We start from the raw sequence: 15263 nt of genomic DNA on the forward strand, positions 1-15263 counted from the left end.
GAGCAGTGCAGGGTTGCCTGGTTAGCCCTGGGGGCGGATCCTTGGGTGGTGTCTACCATGGCCCAGGGTTATCGCCTTCAGTTTTGCCGCAGACCCCCTCTGACTTCCACCCCAACCTTCACTTCCGTGACCGACCCGCGCCTGGGCCAGGTGCTGCGGGAGGAACTGGCGACTCTTCTGTCAAAGGGGGCCATTCGGGAGGTGGACGCTGCTGTCTGCCAGATGGGGTTTTTCTCCCGCTACTTTCTGGTCCCTGTAAATATCAACACTTGGTTTGTTAAATGTACATACAGTCAGGTCCATAAATATTGGGACATCGACACAATTCTAACATTTTTGGCTCTATACACCACCACAATGGATTCCAAATGAAACGAACAAGACATGCTTTAACTGCAGAGTGTCAGCTTTTATTTGAGGGTATTTACATCCAAATCAGGTGAACGGTGTAGGAATTACAACAGTTTGCAAATGTGCCTCCCACTTCTTGAGGGACCAAAAGTAATGGGACAGAATAAGAACCATAAATCAAACATTCATTTTTTAATACTTGGTTGCAAATCCTTTACAGTCAATCACAGCCTGAAGTCTGGAACACATAGACATCACCAGACGCCGGGTTTCATCCCTGGTGATGCTCTGCCAGGCCTCTACTGCAACAGTCTTCAGTTGCTGCTTGTTCTTGGGGCATTTTCCCTTCAGTTTTGTCTTCAGCAAGTGAAATACATGCTCAATCGGATTCAGGTCAGGTGATTGACTTGGCCATTGCAAAACAGTCCACTTATTTCCCTTCAAAAACTCTTTGGTTGCTTTTGCAGTATGCTTTGGGTCGTTGTCCACCTGCACTGTGAAGCGCCGTCCAATGAGTTTTGAAGCATTTGTCTGAATATGAGCAGATAATATTGCACGAAACACTTCAGAATTCATTGTGCTGCTTTTGTCAGCAGTCACATCATCAATAAATACAAGAGAACAAGTTCCACTGGCAGCCATACATGCCCACGCCATGACACTTCCACCACAATGCTTCACTGATGAGGTGGTATGCTTAGGATCATGAGCAGTTCCTTTCCTTCTCCATACTCTTCTCTTCCCATCACTCTGGTACAAGTTGATGTTGGTCTCATCTGTCCATAGGATGTTGTTCCAGAACTGCGACGGCTTTTTCAGATGTCGTTTGGCAAACTCTAATCTGGCCTGCCTGTTTTTGGGGCTCACCAAAGGTTTACATCTTGTGGTGAACCCTCTGTATTCACACTGGTGGAGTCTTCTCTTGATTGTTGACTCTGACGCACATACACCTGCCTCCTAGAGAGTGTTCTTGATCTGGCCAACTGTTGTGAAGGGTGTTTTCTTCACCAGGGAAAGGATTCTTTGGTCATCCACCACAGTTGTGTTCCGTGGTCTTCCTAGTTTTTTGTGTTGCTGAGCTCACCAGTGCGTTCCTTCTTTTTGGGAATGTTCTAAACAGTTGTTTTGGCCACGCCTGATGTTTTTGCAATCTCTCTGATGGGTTTGTTTTGTTTTTTTCAGCCTAATGATGGCTTGCTTCACTGGTAGTGACAGCTCTTTGGATCTCATCCTGGCAGTTGACAGCAACAGGTTCAAAAAGCAAACAGCACACTTGAAATGAACTCTGGACCTTTTATTTGTTCATTGTAATTGGGGTAATGAGGGAATAACACACACCTGGCCATGGAACAGCTAAGAAGCCAATTGTCCCATTACTTTTGGTCCCTTAAGAAGTGGGAGGCACATATACAAACTGTCATAATTCCTATACTGTTCACCTGATTTGGATGTAAATACCCTCAAATAAAAGCTGACAGTCTGCAGTTAAAGCATGTCTTGTTCGTTTCATTTGGAATCCATTGTGGTGGTGTATAGAGCCAAAAATGTTAGAATTGTGTCGATGTCCCAATATTTATGGACCTGACTGTATGTGCCCTCTGGATAACATAAAATGCGTTCCAAGTAATCAATGGCTTCTTATAACAGATTCTGTATGTGTGTGTGTGTGTGTGTATGTGTGTGTGTGTGTGTGTGCAGCATTTTGCGTATCACCATAAGCGTTTGTTAGCAAAGCACTCTTCATTGCACGAGTGTGTGCATGTGTATTTTGTGTGTGAAACACTTCTCAGTGAATCAGCATTTCAGTTTAGGTGTGTGTGTGTCATTTCTCGCTCAATCAACGAGTGCACATGTGTTTGTGTTGTGTTGTATGTGTATATCACTTCATACTAAGTCAGTCTGTGTGTAGGTGTGTGTGTGTGTGTGTGTGTGTGTGTATGTGTTCATCACTTTCCTGTTCTGGTGTCTTGGGTAAACCACGGCCTGAAGCATGCCCTGGGGTCCTGCCCTCCTCCTTTTCAGTTTGTTTGCAACCACTGCTGCGGCTGCTCACAGTTCTGTCCATCCTGGTTCTGACCCCAGTTGAGGCAGTCCTTTCTCCAGTGTCCATGCTCGCCGCAGGTGAAAACCTGCATCGTGTTCTGTGTTTTGTCCGTTCTGAGGTGCCTTTTGATCTCAGTTGCTCCTTCTGTCTCTGGCACGCCCTTTTCTCTACTGCCCGATCATCCGTGTTGGTCCGTCACTGCCATGCACAGTGTTAATGCAGAGTTATCAAGGTCAGCATTCTGTTGCTCAGGCCCACTTTCCATCCGGCCTTAATGGGCGTCTCGTCACAGCTCTGTTAGCTGAAGTTGTCTGGTTTTCAGGTTGTTGTTGTGGGTCCAGCTGCTGCAGCGTTTGGTCTGGGTCACATCGAAAATGGTAGAGGGGAGAGCAGGAGTCCAGGTCAGCCTCGGCTTTCAGGGCCTGCAAAGCAGCCTGTAATCAAGCATAAAGAGGAAAACAAAAAACAAAACAAAACAAAAACAAACAGGAGTGTACGAACAGGAAAATGATGTTGTTTGCTGTGTTACCCGGAGAGGGGAGAAACGCTGGGCCGGGCCCTGTGCCAGCCTTCTCTCCCCATTTTTTTTTTTTTTTTTTAAATAATATAATCAACTCATAGCTCACCAAGATGGCAGGACAACAGAGATGCATATTTTAAATATTACCATATTACCACAAAATAGAATTTTCTTCATATAGTAATCACTTGTGTTGCTCAATCAGCAGAAAACATCTTACAATTTGACTATCTTAACCACTAAATTTATTGTTTCATCACTGGCTAGTAATTCCAGTCTCTTTCTTTTTTAAAGTTAAGCTGTTGTCCTGCAACCCGGAGAGTTTGTTTTGTCAGTAGTGGATAAACTCAGCATTTGACAACAAGTGTGTGTTAAGTTTCCCTGCTTTAATATTGCTGAGAAGTATTGATGTGTTCATAAGTGTAAGCTGATTTTCATTGCATGTGTGGGTTAGTAGGCAGTTCAATGTATGCGTATGGCGTGGAGCTGTGGATTCAAACTTCTCTACAAAAAGCATTTCATGTCTCTCTGTTTGGGTGTGTGTGTGTATGTTCTCTTTTTTTAACATTTCATTGTGATAGTCTGGACACTTTCTCAACCTCCACAAGTCCATCAGCCTTACCTTTCAACTCAATTTTAACGCACCTTTGTCTTCAGGGAGAGATTGACCGTCCTCGAAACTTCTACATGGAGGTGGAGATGTGAAATTTTTATACACACTCACAATCTAAAGACACTGTAGCAGGATTTCACAATCTCTGACTCGGAATCTAACCAGCTAAAGAACTTGGGCCCACGCTCATACAGGCTGTAAACTGTGGCGAATTTAACTACTCGATTTCAATCGAGACACGACCTCTCGCGCTTCACATACACACGCACAGCTTAGAAGCTGCAGAGACTCTGCCTCACCCCCCTCCACGGCCCATACGTCCATAGCAGAGTACGTGGGGGGGCCTATTCTCATACACACTTCAGCTGTGACGAGGATCCCACACCTCGATTTTGCTATTCGGGGGTCGTCAATTTCCCAGGTTGCAACCCTAGTCCCGTCCCACGGGGCTCGCCCTCGCGTCTGCGAATGAGTGGAGCAACCACGCCCTAGGATAATTACTCTCTTACTTTCAGCCGTCATCTGCAACAGCCAATTCGTTTACTCGGCTTATTACACCCCAATTTAGCTGCTCTAACGCACTGGGACGGATCACACACCGCCTCTTTGTCTACTGCCGCAAATTGTCACTGAGAATTCAATCAACTTGGTTAACAGACAATTTAGATAAGCTCCAATATGCACACTTTGATTTAACAGGTGTTGCTTACCTTTATTTTGAAATGACCCGGGTCTCTGTTCGCTTTGCTGGTTGAGCCCCCAGATCGCCCAATCTGTCTTCCTTAGCCTCCTTTTGGAATCCCGGCACGAGCCCACAATTGTAAATATCAACACTTCCCCGAGTTCTTTTGATTCCTCAGAGGCATCTGATGGAAGACAAAACACTGCTCAGTAGACCATTTAACACTTTATTTCTCTTTCACATTACTTCTAGAAGGGAGATGCGTCCTGCATGACACGTTGCCCCGGATCTCAAAATGGTGGTGTGCCCCTAACCAATGTTCCCTCTAAGCTGCGCACGTGCGCAATTGCGCACTGCTGGCACAGTCTCTGCGCACAGAAAATCTGCGTTGCGCACAAAAAAAAAAACTGACAGTACCTGAATTGAAATTAAAATTAATACTTTAAAAATTCTGTTTTGCAGTGTGAGTCAGTAAGTGACTGGCTGCTCCCATATGGGATTAGAACGATGCCACCTTATCCCATAGTCCAGCCAATAATGCGATTCACATTCATATATACGCAGCTAATCAACGTCGTTGACAGGCTATGACAGCGTCCTTATGTGCCGATACCGGTGGTTTAGCTAGCAAAGCAGCGTGGCTGATGTGGAGTGAAGCCACGTAAATGACAACGTGTACAACCATTGGAGATGTGAGCAGGACAGACGGAACAACTGACGGGAAAAGTGTGGACTTTATACCAGTTTTTAAATTGTGTTGATAGGCCACGTAAAACCAGAGTTGTGATATAAAAAAAATGCAATGTTTGGTTTTCTTCCTGAATACTGTCGTTGTTTATATTTACTGCAGGAAGAAACGGTAAAAACGGCGTTTTATAAGAAAAAAAGCTCGAAAGCACTCTCCGCCTGTCAACAAAAACAAAACCCCCCGCCTCCCCTTTCCTATTCGTCCAAAAAAGTACCATGTCGACCAATCAAAAAATGATATGGCAACGTGGCATCTAGTTGTTAAGAAACGGGGGGAAGTTTTAGGAGTGACGGCGGTGTTTTGAGATGTGAGAGATTTGAGACGTTTAGCGCAAACCTTGTGTAGTTAGTGTGTAGTGTAGTCAATAGTTTTGTTAGCAATGAGCAATGAGACGACTGCTGGATGTTACAGGTGTTACAGGAGGGATACATCCTGTTGTCTGGCCTGCAGGTATCAGGCTGTTGTTCTCCTTTATCTCATAGTGGACAGAAATTATTTTTTGGAGTGGCACAAATAATTTGTGTGGCATCAGATTTGATGCAGAACAGCTGATTGTTCTGTAAATAGTTTGAAATGTTTATTTAAAAATGCATTGGCTGCATTTAAAAAAATAGCTGCAAAAAACGTTGTTTGCATAACTCAGTTACTTTTTTGAAGAAGTAACTATATAATTAATTGCCCAGCATTGGTCATTATATACTGTATTTTGCAGACAGAGAGTTACAGGACTCTCTCCAAGACCACAGACTCATAATACAAGTCAGAGCTTTATAAAAAAAAAAGAAAAGAAAGAAAGTTGTGTTTTCGAAATTGGAGTTCAAGTTATTTTTACTTCCAATAGTCTTAACATACTACACAGGCCAATGACTAGATTTTTTTTACATTTTCATTGTAAATGGGCTAAAGCAGTTAATTAAAGGTAGTCTAACATAAATGTAACTGCTGTAATTTGATTTGATTTTAATAAACTATTTAACTTGGATGGATTCGATGCTGGCGTGACCACAGTGTACACGTCTGATGTCGCTCACAGTGGTGCAAGGGATCGCTCAGGGAGTTTGTGTGTTCGCTCAGACACATAAAAAATTAGAGGGAACATTGCCCCTAACAGTTTTATTACAGAAGCTCTCTCATTCTAGTCCAGGGGTGAGCAACTCCAGGCCTCGAGGGCTGGTGTCCTGCAGGTTTTAGATGTGTCCTTGATCCAACACAGCTCATTCAAATGGCTAAATGACCTCCTCAACATGTCTTATAGTTCTCTAGAGGCCTGGTAATGAACTAATCATTTGATTCAGGTGTGTTGACCCAGGGTGATATCTAAAACCTGCAGGACACTGGCCCTCGAGGCCTCGAATTGCCCACCCCTGTTCTAGTCTAAACAACAGTGTTTCAGTAACTTTGCACTAGAGATGGTCCCCTCTTATCTACATTTTTCCCAGGCAAGCATGAGCGAGAGTCTGCAGCTTTCTACTCCCCAAGGACACATGGTCTCATGCCTTTATTTTTCAGGGCTATGTCCACTTAATACTACACTATATAACTTTATAACACTTATTAATAAAAAAGCATAGCATTATTGAGGCACTGCAAATTATGTTAATCCCAACATCCCAAAGCGGGACGGGGGTCTTCGTCCCATTCTGGACCTCAGGGGCCTCAATCGCTATCTCCGGCCCCTGAAGTGCAAGATGCTCACAGTCCCCAGAGTGCGTCAGGCCATCGCTGCTGGGGACTAGTTTGCCACCATCGACCTGAAGGACGCCTACTTTCAGATCCCTATCTGGCACGGTCACTGGTGGTTCCTCAGGTTCGGGTTCGAGGGGTGGATCTTCGAGTTCCGCGTCCTCCCCTTGGGCATCTCCCTGGCGCCCCGAACCTTTACCAGGTGCATGGATGCAGCGGGGTGTCAGAGTTCTCAATTATCTGGACGACTGGCTGGTCTGCGCCTCTTCAGAAGAACAGTGCCGCAGCCATGTTGCCCTGTTGGTCTCGCATATTCAGGCTCTGGGACTCCGCCTCAATCCCAAGAAGTCCAGGTTGGAGCCGTCCCAGACCACCACCTTTCTGGGCATGTCCCTGGACTCCGTCAGGGCCTTGGTATCCCTCACGGCGGAACGGCAGCGGGTCCTCGGGGCATGCCTGGCCCCTTTCAGCCTCCACTCTCGGTTGAGCTGGGGCCTGTGTCTCCGCCTCATGGGCCTGATGGCTGCGACAGTGCAGGTGGTCCCGTTGGCTCTCCTGCACATGAGACCGGTTCAGCGTCGCCTGCTGTCTCTTGGCCTGTGCCCACAGCGGTCACACCAGACCGCTGTGCTGGTTTCCCGGGGTCTTGCCCGGGCCCTGCGGTGGTGGAGGGACCCTGTCAATCTCCAACAGGGTCAAGTGATGGGTCTCGTGACTCGCCGGCAGGATATCTTCTCAGATACCTCCCCAGTAGGCGGTAGGGGGGCGGTCCACGAATGCTGCGGGGTCAGCAGCCGCTGGTCGGGCCTGTGGTTATCCCGACACATCGATGTCCTGGAATTGCGGGCCATATTCCTGCCGCTTCGGCACTTTTTGCCTCGGCTGCGGGGGTTTCACGTTATTGTCCGGATGGACAGCACCGTGGTGGCAGCCTATGTCAACTGCCAAGGGGGTTGGGCTCTCCTCCCCTCTGCAACCTGGCCACCAAGCTGTGGTTGTGGGCCCACCCCCGTTTCCTCTCCCTCAGGGCGGTCCACGCGCCGGGACACCTGAACACGGCAGCGGACATCATGTCCAAGGGGGGCCTGAGCCCTGGGGAGTGGCGGCTCCACCCGCAGGTAGTGGACGGGATTTGGTGCTGTTTTGGCAGGGCGGCGGTCGACCTCTTTGCCTTGAGGGACTCGACCCACTGCCCCCTGTTCTTTTCCCTGAGGGCCGACAAACCCCCTCTGGTCTAGGATGCCCTAGCACATCCCTGGACCCAGGTCCTCCTGTACGCTTTACCTCCCTTCTCCCTCCTACACTCGGTCCTCCGTCAAGTTCAGACCGAGGAGGTGAGACTCATCCTGGTGGCCCCTCTGTGGCCTCACATGCCTTGGTTTTCGGCCATTCCACCCCTCCTGGATGGCGTGCCCTGGCTGCTCCCAATTCGGAGGGAGCTCCTGTCCCAGGCCAACAGGACCCTGTTCCATCCTTTCTCCGCAGGGCTGCAGCTGACTGCCTGGCCCCTGAGAGGGAGGGGCTCTGCGCCGTAGGTTTCCCTGCCTCGGACACCATGCAGGAGTCTTGGGCACCTTCCACGAGAGCTGCTTACCGCTACCGCTGGGGACTGTTCGCCGCCTGGTGCGCGGTCCACGGGCTGGACCCCCATGGCGCGACAGTGGATGCCATCCTGCAGTTCCTGCAGTCCCAGCTGGAGGCCGGCAGACTGGAGGTCCGGTCCCCCCCTGGGATCTGGACCTGGTCCTTGGTGCCCTCAAGCACCCTCTCTTCAAACCTCTGCAGGAAGCAGGATTGAAGTGGCTGTCGCTCAAGACCGCTTTTCTCCTCGCTATAACATCTGCTAGACGGATTAGCAAGCTCCAGGCACTGTCAGTCCATCGTGACTGTGGCAGGTGGCTGCCGGACGGTCAGGGGTTGGTCCTTCGGCCCAACCCTGCTTTCCTGCCGAAAGCCCTCTCCGATTTTCACCTGTCCCAGTCGGTCGAGCTGTGGTCAGCTCCCACTGGTGGTCAGGCACAGCGTCTCCGGGCCCTGTGCCCCGTTTGGGCGCTGCGCCTGTTCGTCTCGTTCCATCCCGGGTTGCTTGGCAGGCCCCTATCCAAGCCCCGGTTGTCCCGCTGGGTCGTAGAGGCCATCCATCAGGCTTACTCCTCGACAGGTGTCCCTCTCCCCTCGGGTGTGAAAGCCCACTCTACATGTGGTGTGGCCACTTCTTGGGCCTTGTGGAGGGGCGCCTCCCTCTCCACAATCTGTGCGGCTGCAACGTGGTCCTCGGCCATCACCTTTACGCGGTTTAACCGCTTGAACATGGCGTCCAGCCCGTCCTTCGGGGACCGGGTGCTGGGTGCCCCTCGGCAGTAGTCTTTTCCTGGGTCAGTCCAGCTTCTGCTGGCTGCCTGGGAGCGGCCGATTGTTGCGGTCCCTGCGTCTGGCCTTCGCGTCTGGCTTAAGCGCCCCAGCCTTAAGAAGAGCCAGCAAACAAATGCAGAATCACAGGTGATCAGCTGCAGGTGCATGGCCCAAGGACGGGAGCTCAGCTCCGCCCAGGCAGAGAGACAGAGACAGAGAGAGCAAGGCGAGCAAGAGGAGAGAGAAAACACAAAGCAAAAACAAAAACATTTGTAGCCACACTGGGCTGGCCGGGCAGGCACAGGTACCATGACAACAGCTGTAAGAATATGATCACTGAATGTTCAAAATGAACTGATTGATATCTAAAACGGCACGTTAGCAGGTTTCACCATATTTAGCCATTTATTCTGACCCTATACCGATAACAACAGGAGACTAATGCTGATTAATAGTTTCACTTTAATGTTACATCTTCTGTCATAAACTGTCATAAAACTGTGAGATGTTCTAGACACTCTAACACCTCTGATGGGCTCACCAATAAGACAGTTGCCTGCCCTCTCAGCCTGGTGATACCAAATAAAAATCAACCACTAAGTTTGACAGGTTGCCGAATAAAGACATAAATATCCAACTACCCTGAATATGAGAAACAAAAGAAATCAGTTTAGTGTAAATTCAGGTTTGTAATGTTTATTTGTGTAGTTTTGGTATTGAATTTGTTTTAAATGCTGCATATGCAGTACAATACTTGTTGCTCATACACAACAGGTTTTAAAGTTCATTTCCTTCACTGGGCCCAATCTGGCAACTCCTGCGTCTCAAAGGAGGAGTCTAGAGGAATGTATTTGTCAGACGCAGTCAGTCCCATCAGACCTGTGAAGAAAGCAGGACGCATGATTTCTGGTAAGTAAATAATTCTATGTAGTTTTTTTATTTGTTTCAAACATGTTTTATCCACAGGTCAAATGCACAAATCTAACCTTTGTTTCAGAGACAAACAGCAAGCAATACTTGATTACCAGCACTTATTAAGCATATTTTTTTGTTTTTCTTTAAATATTTGTAATAATATATGATATTATTAGATCATGATAATATTTACAGATGTAACCAGTCATAAATAAATCAATGTTTTGGACACTCAATGATTCTTATGTCAATGCAACAAGTAGATGATCTATGAAAACTCCTTCTGTGTGCTGCCTTTGTCACAACAGGTCGGTCCACATTTTTCATTTATCAGATTTTTACACTGGTTGCCTTCCTGACTTCCTTCTTATCTGGCAAATGTGTTAAACACCACTTAAAAGAAACATTAAGTTTGACACATTTATTTTTTATACAAACTGAAAAATATGGTCTCTTCTTTTTATGTGGACTGAAAATAATTGATTTTCTTCAACCATAGAGCATCATGTGGCAATGCAAAGCTTTTAATGTTTTAATTATGTTTTACTTGACAATTTTTGCATCAGAGACACATGAAAAGCTACTACTTTTTTCCTTTAAAATGTATGGGGTTTTTTATATTAAAAAAAGCAGTGCATCAGTCATTACTTCAATCTGCTTTCGTTTCTGCATGAAATCAAATACTGGATGATCTCACTAGGCGTGGCTCAGGGTGATGTACCAAACCCATAATGGTATTTCCTTTTTTTAAAATGTTCATGTCACCTCAGCCCCCATAGAGAACGGAGTGGGTAGTAGTCACACTAAGGAAAACTGGGCAAAATATGAGAATTTTTCATTCTAAAATTGGTGCTGCACTTTTACTGAGATGCCCAACAAAACACCTGCAAAATATAAAGTGAATCAGGTAAACGGTTTTTCTGGGTTTTCTGAATAACTGTCAGTGTTTTCACACCTATTGTTCATATACTCTGGTTTGAATCAGTTAATGAGTTTAGCAGGAGACACAAAAACGGAGCTGTTCTGTCCTTAATTTGTGAATAACAATGAGAGTTTATATTCATTTCCAAGCTAGTTGCTGTAGTTTGAGTGCATATCCCAGAATATGTAGTATACCCGCCTGTGGGAAGGCAGTTTTTTCGTATTTGCAAAGTATGCTGTATGGTTTCTTGGGCTTTCTGGAACCAGAACCTGTTGGAGAGATTATATGTCTTGTGTGGCCTGAGAATACTTTGGGATCCCAAAGAAGGAACTGAACTAAAAGTGCTGCTTGAGAGAATGACACCTGGAATAGCCTGCTGTCACTGTAGACCAACTTTGAATAAGCAGAGGTTGTGGATGGATGGACAGATCAGGGGATGGTTGGCTAACTGGATAAACAGTTGCTGTGAGCGGTGAACAGCAGATGGACAGACATGCAGAGATCTTGGAAATTATTTGTATGACAGTCAATTTACGTTTTGTCTCTGATTTTTTTTTATTACTTTTTATTGTATACTTTTCTTTGCTATTTAGTGTTTCCTTTTTTTTCAACTTGTACAGTTTTAGTTTACACCTATAATACTATCGGTGTATCAAATACTTATTGGTTCCCACAGCTTAATTTGCTGCATATTCTTGCTGTTCAATGACAATAATTAAGAGTGTGACGTATGCCTTACTGGAATGACGCATAACCTGATACATACATCTTCTTTTCACAGTGGCATTTGGCATTCACCTTATCACACAGAATGGCACAATAATGAAGCAAGTCAGTAAAATTCCACTGTTCAGTCTGTCTGGATCTACTGAAGGAGCCGGTGACTATTCCCTGTGGACACAACTACTGTGTGAGTTGTATTAAAGGACAGCCTACAGCTGTCCTCAGTGCAAAAAGAGTTTCATATCGAGGCCTGATCTGGAGAAAAACACCATGTCAGAAGGGTTAATAGAGGACTTGAAGACATCTGGACACCAAGCTGCTTCAGCTGATCTCTGCTATGCTGGACCTGAAGATGTTTCCTGTGATTTCTGCACAGGAAAGAAGCTGAAAGCATTGAAGTCCTGTCTGGTATGTTTGGTTTCTTACTGTGAGCAACACCTCCAGCCTCACTATGAATCCTCTGCCTTTGACAAACACAAGCTGATCAAACCTTCCAAGGGGTTGAAAAGTAACATCTGTTCAACTCATAATGAGGTGAAGAAGATGTTCTGCCTTACTGATCAGCAGTGTATCTGTTATGTCTGCTGCATGGACAAACATAAACGCCATGTAACAGTTCCAGTTGAAGTTGAAAGGGCAGACAAAGAGAAAGACCTTAAGGTGAATCTGCAGGAAGTGCAGAAGAAAATTCAGACCAGAGTGGAGGAAGGTAAAGTCCTTGAGAAAGAGATGGAGGGGATCAAACTGTCTGCTGATAAAACAATTGAAGACTGTGAGACCATCATCAATGAGCTGGTGAGTTTCATCAAAGAAAAAGGCTCAAATCTAAAGCAGCAGATTAAATCCCAGCAGGAAACTGAAGAGAGTCGAGTTAAAGAGCTTCAGAATAAACTGGAGCAGGAGATCACTGAGCTGAGGAGGAAAGAAGAGGAGCTGAAGCAGCTTTCAGACACAGAGGGCCACACTGAATTTCTACTAAGTTACTCCATGATGTCAAGACTCAGTGAATATACAGACTCACCAAGCTTTAAAATGTGTCAAGTTAAGTACTTTGAGGATCTGCAAACAGCACTGTTAGAAGCCAGAGAAAATCTCAAAGCATTTCTAAGTGAGGAATGGAGGAAGATCATTCTGACAGTGAGATCAGTGGATGTTTTATTGCCACAAATTGAACCTAAGACCAGAGATGAGTTTTTAAAACATTCATTTCAACTGACGATGGACCCAGATACAGTTCACAAAAAACTCTTCCTATCTAATCAGAACAGAACCGTATCAGACAATGCTCCAAATCCAAATATCTATCCTGCATATAAAAAAAGGGACAGGTTTTCCATCCAGCAGCAGGTCCTGAGTAAGGAGAGTCTGATTGGACCTTGTTACTGGGAAGTGGAGATGAAAGGGAGAGGCCTTTCAGTAGCCGTGACATACAAGAATAAAGATAACTTGGATCAAAGTGATTTTGGAAGTAACAATAATTCCTGGGCATTAGAGTGTTATGGCGACTGCTACAAATTCAGACACAACAAAATCACAACTTCCATCGCAGGCCCTCTGTCCTCCAAAGTAGGAGTGTACGTGGATCCCAGAGCCGGTATTCTTTCTTTCTACAGCGTCTCTGACACCATGGCCCTCCTCCACAGAGTCCAGACCACATTCACTGAGCCGCTCTATGCTGGACTGTGGATTTGGAAGAGTTTTTGGGCAGACAACACTGCTACATTTAATGAGATAAAATAGGCTGTCTTCATTGGTTTGTGAACCCATCTTGTTCTTTTCTTTACTCACTGATCAAATGCCAATCAAACAGAGTTAGTGGGAGTGCCACATATAACATGTCTAGATAGGTGTCACCTTTCTTTCAGCCAGGTGTCACGGTGAAATATGAAATATTGATTAAAATCTGATATATTTCTTTGTGCACAGGAACTAGAAATCAGTAGCAGCTAGGTATGATGAGTGCCAGTGTCTGCACATGTATCATTAATCAAAATGTAAAATGTGAGATTTGTTTTGTACAGTTTATACTGTTGCTGTGAGGTTTTCTCTTTTACTGTATGAATCATTCATCAACTCTGTCAGGTTGACTAATTTTAATAATGTCTTCAGTATTTATTGTATCGGTGCAGCTGTTACATGATGTCATTAAATTCTTTTTGATTTTTTTTTTACTTTTATTGACTCCTTATCATGTTTGTAACATTTGTGATGACCACAGGTATGACACGGTGTTCTAATAAACATGAATTTCATTGTATTACATCCACCTTTTCACACCTTGAATATTTATATAATTCAGTGGAATAATTTTATAGTGAGCATCTTGGAGTATAATGCAGATTTTTCTCTCACCACACAAAAACTGAATACAAATGTTGAGTTCGTTTTTTTATTTTAATGCACTTTTTAAGGATCCTTTTAAACAGCTGATTATTTGTCGTGCCCTTTTGTACATTTTTTTCTTCAAAATACCAACTTTGGTTTTGAAACTGTTGAAATACATACGACAAGACAGGCTTTATAATTCCCATTGTTGGGAAATTCTCATTGAAACAGTGATTAACATTCAGATAATATGAATTCAAACAGAAGTGTCAAGCCTCATAAGATGTTTTGTGTCCTTTTCTGTGTGCTTGTGGGTGATCCACTGGGCCCACACTGCCACCTCATGGTAAGTCAGAGTATTTGCATTCTAAACCACTACGTCTCGTGTCCTTCCTCAGGTAAAGATGCAAATTAGCATGTTGGAGCTTGTTTAATCTGTTTCAAAAGCAAGAGCAGCTCAAAGCAGACTGTGGGTTTCCTCCAGCCCTTACCAGTTTCTAGTAGGTCCTGGTTGCATATAACTGTTCTTACTGGCCTGGCCCACTCCAAAAGCAGTCATTCTGTTAGTCACGCCATCCCATTGCCGTAGATTAGTGTTTGTCAAAGAGTTATGCGCGTACCACTAGTGGTACTTGGGCTCTCTCTGGTGGTACGAGGGAAATCTCTAAATTTTTTTTTAAGATTAAATAATATACCATTGTGGAGTTATGCAAAGATGACACAAGAGTTCCCGGGGCCCTTCTGGGAGCCGGAGTCAACCAGAAAACGTGTCCCCGAGCGTGAGTCCTCTAAAGAGTAGCCTTATCGCAAGTGGTCACGGCCACTACGGAGCGCTGGCGGGTTTGTTCCCCTGCAAAGGCGGCACAGCGCTGTCACGCTGATGGTACAAACACAGCCGTTTTCCGCCGTGCTGCCATGCCGCGATCCCAGCCACCATCGATGAGTTGGAGGCCCCCGGGAGAATCGGTGGGGGCACGGGAGATGCCGTCGGTGAGTCGGGGCTCAATCGCCTGGATGCCAAAGCTCCTGGTAGCTAGGAGAATGCGATCCGCTTCTTCTGCGAGTGGTAATCCTTCCCACTGCTCTGCATCGGAGAGGTAGCAGCGCCGCAGCAGCAGCGCCTTGACAGAGGTTTATTTCCCTTGGGTGAGGGGATCCCAGAGGAGGGTCATCACACAGCGGGTGGACAGCTGATCCAGTGAGGCCACCACATGATGGTATTTCGTGTCGTCGGCTGAAACGCCACGAAGAGCAAACTGAGTTTCGATGTGCACGAACCATGAAGGAGGGTCGTGAAGCCAAAAATCCGGCAGCTTAACCACCTTAAAAATTAAAACATACAGCTCTGCTATCACAAAACTAAACAGCAGTGACGTTTGTAGGGT

General features: G+C 45.7%; 1 protein-coding gene across 1 annotated transcript; it reads left to right on the forward strand.

The window, feature by feature from the left end:
* Nucleotides 1-11823: 11823 nt before the first annotated feature.
* Nucleotides 11824-13293, forward strand: LOC135932651 (tripartite motif-containing protein 16-like). Its single transcript, XM_065470173.1, has one exon. It carries the CDS (start codon nucleotides 11824-11826, stop codon nucleotides 13291-13293), a length of 1470 nt encoding a protein of 489 aa, XP_065326245.1.
* Nucleotides 13294-15263: the final 1970 nt, after the last annotated feature.

Source organism: Pelmatolapia mariae, linkage group LG3_W (assembly GCF_036321145.2).
Source record: "Pelmatolapia mariae isolate MD_Pm_ZW linkage group LG3_W, Pm_UMD_F_2, whole genome shotgun sequence".
In the NCBI taxonomy this organism is placed as follows: Eukaryota; Metazoa; Chordata; class Actinopteri; order Cichliformes; family Cichlidae; genus Pelmatolapia; species Pelmatolapia mariae.

Excerpts from the sequence above, each read along its gene's own strand:
- LOC135932651 (XM_065470173.1), top strand. The coding sequence starts at position 11,824 with ATGTCAGAAGGGTTAATAGAGGACTTGAAGACATCTGGACACCAAGCT.